Source organism: Palaemon carinicauda, chromosome 7 (assembly GCF_036898095.1).
Source record: "Palaemon carinicauda isolate YSFRI2023 chromosome 7, ASM3689809v2, whole genome shotgun sequence".
In the NCBI taxonomy this organism is placed as follows: Eukaryota; Metazoa; Arthropoda; class Malacostraca; order Decapoda; family Palaemonidae; genus Palaemon; species Palaemon carinicauda.
Window position 1 is genome coordinate 169546135 of NC_090731.1, and position 18419 is coordinate 169564553.

Consider the following 18419-nt stretch of genomic DNA (forward strand, 5'->3'; position numbering starts at 1 on the left):
TAAATTCAAATCATCCTCGCTTGCAATTGAACGTTCCAATTTCCTCTCCATTTCAGAAAGAAGAGAAGATCCGCCTCCTGAAACTGAAACTGCAAGAGCGAGCCGCCATCAGGGCCCGAGAGCAGGCCAGCGAGAACCACGTCTTGACCGGAGTGGAGGAGCCGATACAGATGCGTCTGAGGCAAGGTTAGTCTGACCGTGGTTTGGCCGTCATTGGATACCTAGGAAGAAGAAGAAGAAGAAGAAGAAAGCGAGACGATTTATATGTTTTAATCTCTTTTTAAGGGCATTTTTTTTACCCTTTCATTATTGTTACTGAATTGCTTAGGAGTATTGTTAAACTGTTCTTGTTTTGTTCTTGTTCTTCGTTTTCTTCCTCTTGAATGATTTCATTGGTCTAAACGATCGCAACGAGTCGATAATTCTAATGCATTTTGGGGAGTTTCTTTACTTTTATAAGGATACCATGAATATGTCAGCTTCTTTAAGCTATGTATGGGATACTGCATGTGCAAAAATCAATGTTCTGTCTCTATATAAACTATACAACACTGGGATCAAACCAACAGGACACTCAAAAATCAAACCATTGTTCTCTAATCTTGGGTAGTGCCATAGACTCTGTACCCTAGTCCTCCACTGTCTTGGGTTAGAGTTCTCTTGCTTGAGGGTACAATCGGGCACACTATTCTATCTTATTTCTCTTCCTCTTGTTTTGTTAAAGTTTTTTTCTAGTTTATATAGGAAATATTTATTTTAATGTTACTGTTCCCAAAATATTTTATTTTTCCTTGTTTCCTTTCCTCACTGGGCTATTTTCCCTGCTGTAGCACCTGGGCTTATAGCATCCTGCTTTTCCAACCCGGGTTAGAGCTTAGCAAGTAATAATAATAATAATGATGATGATGATGATAATAATAATAATAATAATAATAATAATAATTTGGTAGCTCAAACTGAGGTCCTCTATGTAAAGTGTTTATATATATATATATATATATATATATATATATATATATATATATATATATATATATATATATATATATATATATATATATATATATATATATATATATATATATGTATATACTGTATATATATATATATATATATATATATATATATATATATATTTATATATATGTATATGTATATATATACAGGTATATATATTATATATATGTATATATATATATTATATATATACAGGTATATATATATATATATATTATTAGCTAAGCTACAACTCTAGTTGGAAAAGCAGGTGGCTATAAGCTTGTTTGAGAGAGAGAGAGAGAGAGAGAGAGAGAGAGAGAGAGAGAGAGAGAGAGAGAGAGAGAGAGAGAGAGAGAGAGAGTATACGATTCACATGAGATGGAGCAGGGGAGGAAAGTAACAAATTCGAGTACAGCGTGAGAAGAAAACCAGCAGGGCAGACTCACTTGCTATTCTCACCATCTCTTGGGGTCCAGCGTTTAACTTTTTTTTTTCTTTTTCTTTTTTCTTCTTAATAAAGTGGCCGATGGAAAGGGCAATTTAGTACCCTCATCTCACCAGGGCTCTATAAACACGGGTTCGTGCAATTCGTTCATGTATAACATATTAAACTTATGATAACTTGAAGTATTTTGATCGGTATGATTTAGGTGGGACTAAAATTTCCAATGACTAGTGTAGGCCTACTCTTCACAATGCGTTTGATTAATGAAACAGCCTATACATCTGTGTAGATATGTTTCACGAACAAAAACAAATGCAGCCGTTTCTAGTCCACTGCAGGACAAAGGCCTCAGACATGCCCTTATTTATGTCTGGGTTTTGGCAAGTTTTCATCAACATGCTAACTACTGCGTATTGGTGATGTTGGGAGACTTTAGTCCGATTGGTCACAGCAAGCCAACCTAGTAATGGCGGCCCTGACTAGTACAGTTTTGCTGATCATGGCGATACATAAACCTTTTCATCATGTTAATCTCCCTTCAGATTTGTTAGTATAATGTAAATTCTGAACATACATTGATTACATATACCCATGTATATATAAATGATAAATGTGTCTATATACAATTTAGTCTAGTATGTTATATGTATTTAATATGGACCAACAACTACATACATGCATTTCCTATTAATTATCTTACAGTTAAAATCAATGTTATGGGTAAAAATCCTTTAGGAGGAAAGTCTTAACCCAAATTATCTTTTAAATATTAGTTTTAGTTCTTATACATTTTTTAATTATATAAAAAACATCTCAACATCTTTATAATAAAGAATAAATAAACAGGAAATCATTTCCACATCCATAATAATCTTAGAGTCAAGAAACAAATTGAAACAGTGTTTCTATTGTATCAGCAGATTACTGTTCCGTTTTCTATTGTATCAGCAAATTACTGTTCCGTTTTCTATGAAATAACTCTGTTTTTGTAGTATCAGCAGATAATTGTTCCGTTTTCTAATTGGATGGTATACTTTATCGTCTTAATTTCTTCAGTGTTTCTTTGAATGTTTGATTTTGTTTTCATTTTTTCAAATGTTGCCTTGGTATGTTTAATGTGCTAAATTGGTTTCAATACGAGTGGTTGTTATTTCTATTGGTCATGTGCATGTGGAAGAAGAAAATCAAGAGACGACATTTTTTTTTTTTTTTGAGAATGTTCTTCAAGAAACCTTGAGAAAAAACTGTCTTGAGTTATGAAAGTTATTGATAGTAATCTCTAAGTTGTGAAATTTATAACTTGCATTATCACTAACTATCCTTCACCCTAAAACATATATAGTATGATTCCTTAAATATTTTAAGCTCAACACACGTTTTTTTAAATGCGTCTAATATTTTTTCGTTTAGTCAGTCATTTGGATTTGAAACTGAATCAACTTGTGATGAGAAAATGTTCGTTTTACCTATAAATTCAATACAAGTTTATTTAACGAATAATGTGTTCGTCACAAAATATGTTTGGAGTCTTTGTACATCAGCGGCCAGTTCCGCGTGCATAAGTAAAGGGCAACAACTAACCTAAACTTCCTCCCCTTAACCTAACCTTCAAGCAATATCCTCACCTATTTTCCTAACGGAGGGGGCTAACCCCCCCCCTTATACTGCCATTTTCGTATTCAGCCGTCATACATACAGGTGGCCGCTATCAAACATACACCCCAAATGTTTGTTTTTCATATAAATTGGTAATGATAATGATTATATAAGTAATAATTCGATATAAGTTTTCGTTGTCAACCTTTACGAGTCCGTCAAGGATGCTGTAGGCGCATTTCTTACGTTATTCACTAACTTATACATTGAAAAAAAATTTTAAAACTAAAACAAACAGTAAAATGGCTTAATGCAACAGAAACTGCTGATGATGACGTCAGTGAAGCCTTCTCTCGGGATTTCAAGTTCGTACACTACTACACTGCTTTTAACTCATTGAGAAAATTTCCGCACTCGTACACTACTTCTAACTCGTTGAAAAAAATCGTCCTTATAATCTTTGTCAAGTGATAGAAAACACCTCTATCGCCATGGATACTTTGACAGTGATTCCTTTATAGAAATCTCTTTTCGACATAACAAACAGTGCAACAGGAAAGACATATTTTAGAACACTAAACATGGCGGAAGGATATGCAATGCCAAGCAGGAGGGCAGACATGAACAGTTTCATGCTTTTTTGTCGCTACATGCATGCTTTTAGCAATTTAGTGGAATGCAGAATGAAATTTGATATATAATAAAGAGCGAATAAGAGCCTCAGTGGATATTCAGAGCGCATTTGCTGTGTAAAATGAAGATGGAAATAGGAAGTGATCAGAGACATAGCCGCCATGTTGTGTCGTACCTTGACAAGGCGCTCTGAAACATCGCCATTGTATTCAGAACGGTAAGGTAACAGAATACTGGATGTTTTTGGATGTCCTCTTGTGGATACCAATAGGTGGATGGATGTCTGGATGTCCTTAGCGGAACTCCAAGTGCATGTCTACAGCTGCATGAAATACAGCATCTTGCTGCAGTCCCTTCCTTAACTGATAGAATCCGGTGGCGTCACTTTGATCTGTGGGAGTGTTCTTGTCCTGTCCATCTATTTTGACGTTATTCCAGAGGTAAGCATGTGCTTCTTAGGAGTTTCGATAGTTAGACTGTTCATATATTTAGTTGGAACGTATAAAAAAAACATATAATTGTATATAATCTCAACATTCAAACCGTTGCTAAAGTAACTTGACATTCCATGATGCAAAAATTTACTTCAGGTAAACTTAGGAAATTAATGATTAACTAACCTTATCTCAGGCTCATGATGGTAAAACACTGATATATTAAAGAGGCTAGTCATCCTTGAAGAAATTTATATTGTCTGTACTGTATTATTCATGAATAAAAAACCATTACAGGTGAGCGTTGCCAGGAGACTTCATTCCACGAGGAACGCCCGCCACTTAGAAGAGATCCAGGCTACAGTACAGCAGTGTCATGCTGAAGAATCAGTTCTTAAAAAATTGGCATACTGGTTATTCAGTCCTGTTAGACCACTGTTAGACATTTCAAAATCATCCTGGCACCATAGACCTCCAAAACTACCATTGGTGATCTTATGGCAAAGCCCTACTGTTCAGGTGCTTGTAAGATGGCTCCTGTTGGTAGCCTAATATTTTAGTCCTACTGATTTCAGATGCTTATAAGATGGCTACTATTGGTGTCCAAACAATGAAGTCCCACTGGATTTAGATGCTTGTAAGATGGCTGCTGTTGGTAGCTTATTGAAGTCCTACTGATTTCAGATACTTGTAAGATGGCTACTATTGGTGTCCTAACAATGAAGTCCCATTGGATTTAGATGCTTGTAAGATGGCTACTGTTGGTGTCCTAACATTGAAGTCCTACAGGTTTCAGATGCTTGCAGGACTGCTGTTGTTGGTAAATCAACATCTGAGTCCTACTGGTTCTAAATACTTGCAATACCACTGCCGTTGGTTACCTAACAATGAAGTTCTACTAGTTCTAGTTGCTTGCAAAGCTGCTGCTCTTGGTAATCTATCATCAAAGGCCTGCTGGTTCTAGACACTTGCAAGACTGTTACTGTTGGTAACCTAACAGCAAAGTCTTAGTATTTCTAGAATATTTGCAGGACTACTGCTATTGGCTTACTAGCATTGAAATATTAAGATGTAGAATACTTGTACGAGCAGGGCCGTTGATAACCTAATATCGAATCCAATAGGTTCTAGATTGCTTGTGCAACTGCAACTGTTGGTAACCTAAAATCGAAGTCCTATGTGTTCTAGAATGCTTGTGGAACTGGAACTGTTGGTAACTTAAAATCGAAGTCCTATATGTTCTAGAATGTTTGTGGAACTGCAACTGTTGGTGACCTAAAATCAAAGTCCTATATGTTCTAGAATGATTGTGGAACTGCAACTGTTTGTGACCTAAAATCGAAGTCCTATATTTTCTAGAATGCTTGTGGAACTGCAACTGTTGGTGACCTAAAATCGAAGTCCGGTATGTTCTAGAATGCTTGTGCAACTGCAACTGTTGGTGACTTAAAATCGAAGCCCTAAATGTTCTAGAATGCTTGTGGAACTGCAACTGTTGGTGACCCAAATTCGAAGTCCGATATGTTCTAGAATGCTTGTGGAACTGCAACTGTTGGTGACCTAAAATTGAAGTCCGATATGTTCTAGAATGCTTGTGGAACTGCAACTGTTGGTGACCTAAAATCGAAGCCCTAAATGTTCTAGAATGCTTGTGGAACTGCAACTGTTGGTGACCTAAAATCGAAGCCCTAAATGTTCTAGAATGCTTGTGGAACTGCAACTGTTGGTGACCTAAAATCGAAGTCCGATATGTTCTAGAATGCTTGTGGAACTACAACTGTTGGTGACCTAAAATCGAAGTCCGATATGTTCTAGAATGCTTGTGGAACTGCAACTGTTAGTGACTTAAAATCGAAGCCCTAAATGTTCTAGAATGCTTGTGGAACTGAAACTGTTGGTGACTTAAAATCGAAGTTCGATATGTTCTAGAATGCTTGTGGAACTGCAACTGTTGGTGACCTAAAATCGAAGTCCGGTATGTTCTAGAATGCTTGTGCAACTGCAACTGTTGGTGACTTAAAATCGAAGCCCTAAATGTTCTAGAATGCTTGTGGAACTGCAACTGTTGGTGACCTAAAATCGAAGTCCGATATGTTCTAGAATGCTTGTGGAACTGCAACTGTTGGTGACCTAAAATCAAAGTCCGATATGTTCTAGAATGCTTGTGGAACTGAAACTGTTGGTGACTTAAAATCGAAGTCCTAAATGTTCTAGAATGCTTGTGGAACCGCAACTGTTGGTGGCCTAACATACTTTGTGTTCCAAGTGTTATAAAATTGCTTTAAGTGGCCTACATTCTGAAGGATCCCAACTCTTGTAGACCTCTTGTTTACCGACCAAATAAATAAAGATGATTCTAAAGCCCTGTCCACAAGATCGAGCATGCCCGACGGGCAAACAGTGAAACCAGGCCACAATAGTTAGTGAAAATGAGGGTTGATGCCGTTAGAAGCGGGAAAGCCAAAGGGGCAGGGATCTGGCAACGCTGTATGATGCCAGATCTCTGTCTGTGGTTTTCCCGCTTCTGACGTCATTAATCCTCATTTTCACTAACTATTGTGGCCTGGTATCACTGTTTGCCCGTCGGGCATGCTCGATCGTGTGGACAGGGCTTCAAACCTTGTGGGACAACTGTTATATATCAAACAAGGTGAAATATTATTTAGTTCTAGTTTTTCTAAAAGAATTTTGGACTTTATTAACAGTATATCCGCTGATGCCATTCGAAGTTACAGAACTTAATGTTTAATAATGGTCTTTGCCTTTGATGAATATAACTTCCTTTGGTGTTAAAATGATCCGTTTAGATTTCTTTGGTTCAAGAAACCCTTCTTTCCGGAGAATCTCTCAATATATCACACCCTACAGGAACAGAATACCAAACCTCAAAGCTACATGAAACTGGTTTACTATTTGGAGGTTGAACTGCAGATTTAAGTCGAAGTGGTGAGCAGAGATTAATAGTGACCACTGTTAATAAAAGGACAGATGTTACTGATGGGTTGTTTAAAATTACATAAATAACAGTATGAAAAAAAAATGTAAACTTTGTCGTTAAAGAACTTTTATTCGAGAAGTTAAAACCAGCAATGACGAATTTCAAATTAATTATAAATAACCCTTACACACACACACACACACACACACACACACACACGCGCATATATATATACATATATATATATATATATATATATATATATATATATATATATATATATAAAGTATATGCATACATATATATATATATATATATATATATATATATATATATATATATATATATATATATATATATATATAAAGTATATGCATACATATATATATATATATATATATATATATATATATATATATATATATATATATATATATATATATATATGTAAAACTCAGAGACATTTATCTTTCAATCTATCTATCTATCTATCTATCTATCTATATATATATATATATATATATATATATATATATATATATATATATATATATATATATATATATATATATATATTACATAGACACACACACACACACACACACACACACATATATATATATATATATATATATATATATATATATATATATATATATGTGTGTGTGTGTGTGTGTGTGTGTATGTGTGTGTGTGTGTGTAAGGACACACAACTTCAAAGGTTGTAAATAGAATTGAACCCTGTCTTCTGACTGTTATAAAGGTGGACTTTGATGTCAACGCCTGTGATTTAGTGTACTTATAAAGTTATAGTGTCTATGGAAAAAGTGTTATTTTTAACAGAGCTGTATAAATACAAGACCTATGAAATAGATTCTTCAAAACTGTATTTCATTACATGTTCAAAAATTATGTATCTATTTTATGTGAAATTGTTTAATTGTAAGGATAAGCAAATAAAGTATATTTACTCGTGAGAATTGCTTGAATTAAAAGCAAAATTAGGTTTAAGGTTGTTTACGGCTATGACAAAAGTTGTTTAACTTAATATTTCAACCTTAGATGCAATTGAATGATCAACTGTTAACTTTGTAGTGTTTGTAAAAAAGATATTATACAAGTCTGAAATCTTCAATAGACCATGAAATAAATCGCAAAAATGTTCTGCAGTGGTTAGGCCTATATATAATCATGCTTGCTCCATAGAACTTTTAATTTATCCATCGGGCGTAGGCCTATGCTTCCGCGTGAAGCGTTAAGAAACCACAAATTTAAACCAAAATATACAAACTTATTTTTTTTTCTACAACGTTGGGGATATTTCAACTTTCATACGGGGAGAAAAATAGCTAAAAAATGCTTACAAATTAGAGTTAGATCAAGTGAAATATTTAAAGGCTAAACGAAGAAGTATCAGTATATAGTCTCATTGAAGTATTTTGAATTTTTCTTTGGCTTTTGTCCTCGCCATTCAACTTTGTCTTTCCCACAGGCCATATGGACTCCAACAGTGACAAACAGCCGCTCTTCAGCGCTGACATTGAATTATGTTACAGTAGTAAGTCAATAACCAAAAGATTTTTAAAATTCACTATACCAAAAAAAGCACTGTATACCAGGCACGGCTGAAACCATAATTGATTGGTGGTGGAGCCTTAAACTGCAAACGACACCTTAAACGATTTATTTTTTAATTACTGTAATTTTAATAACACTTGAGCACTTTCTTTTCTACTTGGTATATTTTCCCTTAAAACGTATTTCATTTATTTCCTTGTGATCTTCCCTTTGCCAATTATATTCTTCAAATGGGAATCACGGTTTTAATCGAAGAACTCATTGTGGTAACACTCAAGAAGGCTCTCATTTGAAGAATGATAATGAAGTAGGTACTCTAATCATGACTAAGTATGAAAAGAAATAGCTCATTTTCTTGATGACTTATTTACTGCACGCACAAAACACGAATAAACACACTGAACGGTTATAAAATTAGACTAAGTATTCACTCTCTTAGCACAGTGCACTTCGCCGGCATTCAGCTCAGCAAAATATTTAGTAGGCCTATTTATATCATATTATAGAAAATAGTTAAGCTTAATTGGTACACGTATATGCTTTAATCAATACAGGTTTTATAGTACTACTCTAAAGTTCTTGTGGCTATCTTTTATCAGAAATCTCGCCTACATAATCTATCGAGTTGATAATGATGATATTTATTGATTGTAGTAGGTAGTAGGTTGGCCAGGGTACCAGCTGTCCGTTGAGATGCTACCGCTAAAGAGTTATGGGGTCTTTTGATTGGCCAGACAGTACTACTTTGGACCCTTCTCTCTGGATACGGTTCTTTCCCTTTGCCTACTCATACACCGAATAGTCTGGTCTATTCTTTACAAATTCTCCTCTGTCCTCATACACCTGACAACACTGAGATTACCAAACAATTCTTCTTCACCAAAGGGGTTAACTACTGCACTGTAATTGGTCAGTGTCTACTTTCCTCTTGGTAAGGGTAGGAGAGACTCTTTAGCTATGGTAAGCAGCTCTTCTAGGAGAAGGACACTCCAAAATCAAACCATTGTTCTCTAGTCTTGGGTAGTGCCATAACCTCTGTACCATGGTCTTCCACTGTCCTGGGTTAGAGTTCTCTTGCTTGAGGGTACACTCGGGCACACTATTCTATCTAATTTCTCTTCCTCTTGTTTTGTTAAAGTATTTAAAGTTTATATATGAAATATTCATTTTAATGCTGTTCCCGTTCTTAGAATATTTTATTTTTCCTTGTTTCCTTTCCTCACTGGGCTATTTTCCTTGTTGGGGCCCCTGGGCTTATAGCATCCCGCTTTTCCAACTAGGGTTGTAGCTTAGCAATTAATAATAATAATGATAATAATATTCTGGCGTTACAGATCACCATACGATGGAAAATATGAATTAAAGGTGGCTACATTTATTAAAACGTTTTGAAGAAGTGTTTTCCATTTTCATTCAGTTTCAAACTCTTAGGAGATTATTTACTACATTTGTCTTGTAGTTTATTATAAGGAAGACCTAGCTGTAGTTATTCATTTTAAATTACTTTACTTATGTCAATACTTCATGAATTAACTAACCATAAAAATGTCTTTGATTACCAAACAATAATATTCCTTAGTTTAATATCTCAAAGTATGATCACAGATTCACAGGGATTAAATTTCATAACGAATTTCGAATTAGTTTAAAAATTATATAAATTTTTATCTAAGATACTTCGTAACTTTTATGAGTCAAAGCGGACTATCACAAACTGTCTTTCGCCCGTTACTGTTATCGTGGACGCCCACTTGTTAGCCTTCCCGTTTACGCTCCCGCTTCCTGTCTTCAATCTTGCTGTCCAACACCTTTCAACTTTCAATTTCAAAGTGTTGCACATCTGTGCTGAATGGCATTCCAGGCCCCAAATTCCTTACATCCATTTGAAAAGTGATTGAAGAAGAGTACAGTAATCTTCCTAATCGAGTTGCAGAGCTTAAAGGAAGTGACTGGGTACAGTCCACAATCTTTAACATGCTCCGCCCACAAGCATCGTGATTGGCTGCTATCTTCTCACAGCTGATTGCTGTAAACATAACATTAAAGGTATAAATTCCACTCATGAATGGCAGAGGCAAGGGACAGTGACATTGCTCTATCAAGCAGGACAATGGCCTAGAGACTGACCATATATACACATATGATCAGCGCCCAAGCCCCCTCTCTACCCAAGGACCAAGGAGGGCCAGGCAATGGTTGCTGATAACTCAGCAGATAAACCTATAGGCTCCCCCAACTCCCCATCCTTAGCTCACAAGGATGGTGAGGTTGCAGCGACCAAAGGAACTGAAGAGTTTGAGTGGGACTCGAACCCCAGTATGGCATTCACCAGTCAGAGTCGTTACCACATCTTCCACTTCAACCCTAAATGATAATAAAACAGATAGGTAAGTATGGCACTTTGATAGTGACCCATACGACTGGGGTGCGCAGCACATCCATGTACTGTGTACCAACCGTGTGTCACACAATTGTACATAATTATTTTGTATATATTATGCTTGTATCTGCGCCCTCCCCATTCACTAAAAAGAACCTGAATGATCATATCTCCGGTTTTGCTCTGTAACATAGTCTGTCTCTCGAACTTGTTATGCCTTGTCGACTTGAGGTTTTGTATATAAAGGAGAGTGTTCCTTAATAAACAACTCAGTTGATTGCATCCTGCCTTTGAGTTCACAACCTTCACTCGGCACCGTCACAACTGTTTGTCAGAACAGAGGAGTAGTGATATAATGTCAATTTGCAAGAGAAGCGAGCCACGGCGGAGCAGAGACCGTACGAGTAGCGGCCATTGACGATGCTTGTGGACGGAGCATGTCAAAGATATTTTACTGTGCCCAATTGCAGCCCAGAATAAGTGTCTAGAGTACAGAATCATTTCATTTTCAGATTATGAAATGTCGGAGACCATGGACAATTTCAGTTTAAGGAGTAAAGAACTGCCTATTTTCGTTCTATGAAATTATTCTTAATCAATGCCGCCAAGGACTCTCACTTGCCAGTGAATTTACATCATAATTTTTCAAATTTAAAAAATAATGCCTTAGAGTAATAACTCGTTTCTTACAACCTAGAGTACATTAAAAACAGTATTTCAATAATGAAAGTTATAATTTTGATGGTTACTATGTTACATTGCTTATATCTATGAAGTGCCAGCTTTCAACGTTTAACGAAAGGAAAATTCTTTACAAAACCACTTCGGGGATCGCCAGTGTAGGACACCCATCCCAGAGAGAAGCAAGTTGGTTCTCAGACCCGTCACAATCAGTGTTACCAGATATGGGGATTTATCCCTAGATTTGGGGATTTTGGATGTCTGATAGGAATATTCCGTACAAATTTCTATGAAGAAACAAAGATGAGTGAACATTTATATTGTTGCAATTAGTTTACATGCACTTATATGAAGTATAGTGAGTAATTTCCACATTAGTAAAGCCTACATGATCAGAAGAAAATACATTTCTGGAAAATGGGGATTTTTGGCTTGTTTGGGGGATTTGTTTATCATGAGTTTTGGGGATTTTTAGACTAACCCATCTGGCAACTCTGGTCACAATGTTTACGTCGCCACTCGCTAGAGTGGCATGACGTTTTTCAGTGCTCTATCGAGTTTTCCTTATAACGAGTGTTAATTGCAAGATTTATGTATCTATAGAATTTGGTTGAATGATTACCATACGGTGTTTCCTTTGTTCTTCTAATCACTTAAGTGCCGTGATTATTCAGGTGAGTTTTGAGCCTTTGATATTAGATTTTATTGTTTTCAACATGATAGTTTTTGGCCTACATAAGATTGCCTAGCTTGTATCTGGACGCGGGTAGGTTCTACACTATGGCTACCTAGAATGTAAACAATGAATTTAAGCTTAGAGTTTTACTTCTCTTGTTCGATAAATGGATTACAGAATTTCGTTTAGTGATTAGTGTATGAGGAAAGAGGAGAATGTGTTAAGAATAGGCTAAACTTTCGGTGTATATGTAGGGAACAGAAAATGAGCCGTAATCAGATAAGGGTCCATGCATATTGGAAACAATTACTTACTTGTGATGCTCTTTCAGATTTAGCTAAAGAGCCACATAAGATGAGTTTGCATCAAATTATGCGTATTAACTAATGGAGGAATTTTATATTTATATATGGGAAAGAGGCCTATCAACTAGGAAAAACTTGCCATTTCATATATATATATATATATATATATATATATATATATATATATATATATATATATATATAAATATATATATATATATATATATATATATATATATATATATATATATATATATATATATATATATATATATATATATATATATTAGGCTCCTATTCAATCTCCAGCAGCAAAAGGTTATAGTTCTTGTTTTTTTAATCATCTCTGGTATTCCAACTGGTAGTGAGCTGTAACCGTTGTCGTCTTAGTTTGTTATAGTGATACGATTATTGAATTTCGTAGATAGATGGTGTAACACTTATTGCAATTGTTATCTCCGATGTGAAATGAAGTGGCGAGGGGGTTTGTAAGGTATCTAAACCGTAACAGTGTTGTTTAGTTAAGGGTTATGTGGCTAAACTAAATCAAAGCAGAGAATGTTGATCAGCTTCGTTGTACTGCTTTGGGTTTACTCTGTGTTAGTAAAATTGATAATTATAAATAATATTAAAATTAGGATCAAACTAAATCCTTTGGTAGAGAGACTATAGCAAATAGGCCACAAATATCATGAAAGAAGTAGGATCTTTAGGGCGTCCAAAGGAAATAAAAATGTTTGCGAAATGTTTACACTACAGGAATATGACCGACTACGGTGTATATTGAAGTTTGCATTTCACAATATTGACATAGAATAATACGGACATATATAATATTGAGGAAAAGTGCTTACCTGGTTCCTGAAACGTTGCCAAAAACTCTTTGAAGTTAAATCAATTGCAAGAAATGAATAAATCCTAAAAAAGGTGGAAAAGTTGAAAAAAAAGGAATGCTTACTGTAAGTAAGGAGCAAATAAAACACATTTTAACTAAAAAGCAAAGTCTGAGATTCAAACAATTATTGAAAAATCATCTTAGAAAGAAAATGAAACCATGAACAAAATCAACTAAAATGAAAAAAAAAAAATAAAAAAAATTGCTTTGACAATTACAGATTTCTAAGAAGAGGAATAAAACGACTGGAACAATAGTTTTTATGATTCATAGTACTTTTCATCTATAAAGAGACAGAAGGAGGAACTGTAAAGTATGCACCAAAGAATGCAGAAGACCATGGTACAGAGGCTATGGCACTACCCAAGTCTAGAGAACAATGGTTTGATTTTGGAGTGTCCTCCTAGAATATCTGCTTACCATAACTAAAGAGTCTCTTCTACCCTTACCAAGTGTAAAATAGCCTCTGAATAATTGCAGTTCAGTAACCCCTAGGGTGAAGAAGAATTGTTTGGTAATCTCAGTGTTGTCAGGTGTATGAGAACAGAGGAGAATATGTAAATAGAATATTTTACGAACAGTAACAACATTAAAATAAATATTTTTTTTATAAACTATATAAACTTTAATAAAACAAGAAGAAGAGAAATAAGATAGAACAGTATGCCCCAGTGTACCCTCAAGCAAGAGAACTCTAACTCAAGACTGGAAGATCATGGTACAGAGCCAATGGCACTGCCCAAAACTAGAGAACAGTGATTTGATTTTGGGGTGTCCTTCTCCTAGAAGAGTTGCTTACCATAGCTGCAGAGTCTCTTCTACCCTTACCAAGTGGAAATTAGCCACAGAATAATTGCAGTGCAGTAGAAATAGATGTCTGTTTGTGATCATTACCGCTTGCGCTTGTCCTAACTTATTATAAGTCATAGTATTGCTTACGCTCCAAGCAAGAGAACTCTAACCCAAGACAATGAAAGACCCTGTTATGTGCAGGCCTGGCTATGGCATTACCCAACACTAGAGAACAATGTTTTGATTTAGGAGACTCCTTCTCGTAGAAGAAATGCTTACCATAGGTAAAGAATACCTTCTTTCTCCCCTTAATAAGTGGAAAGTAGTTATTAAACAATAATTGCAATGCAGTAGTACAGATGAATCGTCCGGTTATCTCAGTTTTGTCAAAAACACCTGTATAAGCACACACAGATCTTAATATATGTACAGCATCGCAAGTTTTCCATTCTGCTCCTGTCATTTAATTCAATGTAAGGTATTTCATCCTCTAGCTAAGAGAGATATTAAATTTTTTAAAGAAATAACAAATGTACACTACAACAACCTCTTCACGCTTGGCACAAACCAGTCCAAAGGTAACAGATTCAAATTGGAATTGAAAAGGTACAACACCACTCAATGTGGTAATTTATTTACAAACAAAATAGAAAATACATGGAACGATCTTCCAGCAGATGTATTGAACAGTAACACGGTAAACGAATTCAAGAATAAGTTAGACAAGATAACAGAAACTCTCTAGATATTCAAACCAATTCACTCTACCCAAGAGCAACTGGAGTCTCCGCGGATAGACTAAAAACTCTTTGAGTCATGCAAAATCCTCGTAACTCTTTGTAACTCTCTTCTATTCGGCTTACTGTCATTATTATGTTTCTAAATTACCTGTCCTTGGTTCCAAAATCAATTCCAGGAAATATTGCTCTTCTATTATCAAGCAGGATATTTGCGAGTGAGGAGGGTTTGGGAGAAGCCTGTTAGTGGGAGAAGATCAAGAGGAGGGCAGAGACTTAGATGGCGATATAAGGTGAATGATGATGTGGAGAGAATGAGGTTTACTGGAAGAGGATATCATTGATAGAAGGTATTGGAGAGGGCGCATCAGGCAACCAACCCCTTAATGTAGAAGAGGTTTGGTGGAAGAGGATGCCTTTGATGGAAGGCATTGGAGAGGGCGCATCAGGCAACCGACTCTTTAATGTAGAAGAGGTTTGGTGGAAGAGGATGCCTGTGATAGACGGTATTGGAGAGGGCACATCAGGCAACCGACCCCTTAATGTAGAAGAGGTTTGGTGGAAGAAGAGGCCTTTGATTGACGGTATTGGAGAGGGGGCATTAGGCAACCGACCCCGTAATGTACAAGAGATTTGATGGAAGAAGAGGCCTTCAATAGACGGTATTGGAGAGGGTGTATCAGGCAACCGACCCCTTAATGTAGAAGAGGTTTGGTGGAAGAAGATGCCTTTGATAGAAGGCATAGGAGAGGGCGCATTAGGCAACTAACCCCTTAATGTATATGAGGTTTGGTGGAAGAGGATGCCTTCGATATACGGTATTGGAGAGGGTGTATCAGGCAACCGACCCCTTACTGTACGAATAACGGTGGGGAAGAAGACAACCCTTCGGTCAAGTATTAGAAAAAATGAATATGTAAGCTACAGGTCACATGTATACGTTGTCCCTTGAAGGTTTAAAATAAAATAAGCGATATGATTCAGGAGGCTAGTTAGCTTAGAAACAGATGGAGAAACAGTTCCCTTTCAGGTTAACTTTGGTAGGTATGAAAAATTAATTTAATGACGAGGTAAAGTAGAATTTTAGTATTTAGAATTTACAATATAAGCGTTGCTTGTTTGAATTTTATTTTTAAAGTCAAAGGGAAAAATAATTTTACCTGAGGCTTCTTCAAGTATCTGAAAACTGAACTTGCAGTAAAAAAAAAAAGTTTTAATATTTTATGATTAACGCAAATTAATTACAAAATATAGAAAAAAAAAGTTTTAATATTTTATGATAAACGCAAATTAATTACAAAATGTAGAAAAAAAAGTTTTAATGTTTTATGATAAACGCAAATTAATTACAAAATGTAGAAAAAAAGTTTTAATATTTTATGGTAAACGCAAATTAATTCCAAAATGTAGAAAAAAAGTTTTAATATTTTATGATTAACGCAAATTAATTACAAAATATAGAAAAAAAAAGTTTTCATATTTTATGATAAACGCAAATTAATTACAAAATGTAGAAAAAAAGTTTTAATATTTTATGATAAACGCAAATTAATTACAAAATGTAGAAAAAAAGTTTTAATATTTTATGATTAACGCAAATTAATTACAAAATATAGAAAAAAAAAAGTTTTAATATTTTATGATAAACGCAAATTAATTACAAAATGTAGAAAAAAAAGTTTTGATATTTTATGATAAACGCAAATTAATTACAAATTGTAGATAAAAAGTTTTAATATTTTATGGTAAACGCAAATGAATTACAAAAGTTTTAACACAATTGTCGGTTCATTACGATTTTATTTTAATTTTTAACTCATAACTTCACCTCATTGAGATATGCCAATTTTCAGGTTTAAAAAAAAAAATTCAGAAATGTTAATCTTATCGTCGTTTTCCCCAAATTTTCCCGTAAATATCAAGAAAGAAATGAAAAAGATAAAATATTACAATATATTTTTCAATTTAAAAAAAAATTCAGAAATAATCTTATCGTTGTTTTCCCCAAATTTCCCCATAAATATCAAGAAAGAAAGGAAAAATATAAAATACTACAATATATTTTTTTTAATCTTATCGTCGTTTTCCCCAAATTTCCCCGTAAATATCAAGAAAGAAATGAAAAATATAAAATACTACAATATATTTCTTTTTATTAATCTTATCGTCGTTTTCCCCAAATTTCCCCATAAATATCAAGAAAGAAATGAAAAATATAAAATACTACAATATATTTTTTTTTTATTAATCCTATCGTCGTTTTCCCCAAATTTTCCACAAAATATCAAGAAAGAAATGAAAAATATAAAATACTACAATATATTTTTTTTTATTAATCTTATCGTCGTTTTCCCCAAATTTCCCCGTAAATATCAAGAAAGAAATGAAAAATATAAAATACTACAATATATTTTTTTTTTTATTAATCCTATCGTCGTTTTCCCCAAATTTCCCCATAATTATCAAGAAAGAAATGAAAAATATAAAATACTACAATATATTTTTTTTATTAATCTTATCGTCGTTTTCCCCAAATTTCCCCCATAAATATCAAGAAAGAAATGAAAAATATAAAATACTACAATATATTTTTTTTTTATTAATCTTATCGTCGTTTTCCCCAAATTTCCCCATAAATATCAAGAAAGAAATAAAAGAGATAGGTATTGTAATAGATTTTTTTTTTTTATTTTGACAGGTGGGAGGCCCTCCGTGCGTATCGTGAGCCCTCAGTCAACAAATGCAGCAGATGACATGGTGCCAAGGATCAATTTCGACGTCTCGGAGTCATATCTCTGAAAAGTGGGACCTCTTGGATTTCTTAAGAGTTTGGGATGTTCGTCTTTATCGTTATTCTTTTTATGAAAGTTTATTTATGGATTTAATTCGAAATATTACGAGTTCTGGCAAAGTTGCCAAATGGTATTGGTGAATTTAAAAGAGTCTAAGATCATTATTCTCTTTATTAAAGTTTATTTATGGATTTAATTCGAAATATTACGAGTTCTGGCAAAGTTGCCAAATGGTACTAGTGAACTTAAAATAGTTTAAGATGTTTCGTCTTTATCGTTGTTCTGTTAATTAAAGTTTATTTACGAATTAATTCGAAATATTACGAGTTCTGGCAAAGTTGCCAAATGGTATTGGTGAATTTAAAAGAGTCTAAGATCATTGTTCTGTTTATTAAAGTTTATTTACGGATTTAATTCGAAATATTACGAGTTCTGGCAAAGTTGCCAAATGGTACTGGTGAATTTAAAAGTCTAAGATCGTTGTTCTGTTTATGAATTTACGGATTTAATTCGAAATATTACTTCTGGCAAAGTTGCC

General features: G+C 34.4%; 1 protein-coding gene across 6 annotated transcripts in view; it reads left to right on the forward strand.

Annotated features, from left to right (window-relative positions):
- The window catches only part of GABA-B-R1 (gamma-aminobutyric acid type B receptor subunit 1), a 43357-nt gene extending 25197 nt beyond the window's left edge, over nucleotides 1–18160 (forward strand). For 3 of the 6 annotated variants that reach the window (XM_068377143.1, XM_068377144.1, XM_068377148.1), the window contains 2 exons: nucleotides 57–186; nucleotides 8538–8697. In XM_068377143.1, the coding sequence (XP_068233244.1) occupies nucleotides 57–186; nucleotides 8538–8674 (267 nt within the window). In that variant the 3' untranslated portion in view covers nucleotides 8675–8697. Of the gene's footprint in view, nucleotides 1–56; nucleotides 187–4404; nucleotides 5394–8537; nucleotides 8698–17787 lie in introns of those variants that run through there. The other 3 variants (XM_068377145.1, XM_068377146.1, XM_068377147.1) reach the window with 3 other exon arrangements.
- Nucleotides 18161–18419: the final 259 nt, after the last annotated feature.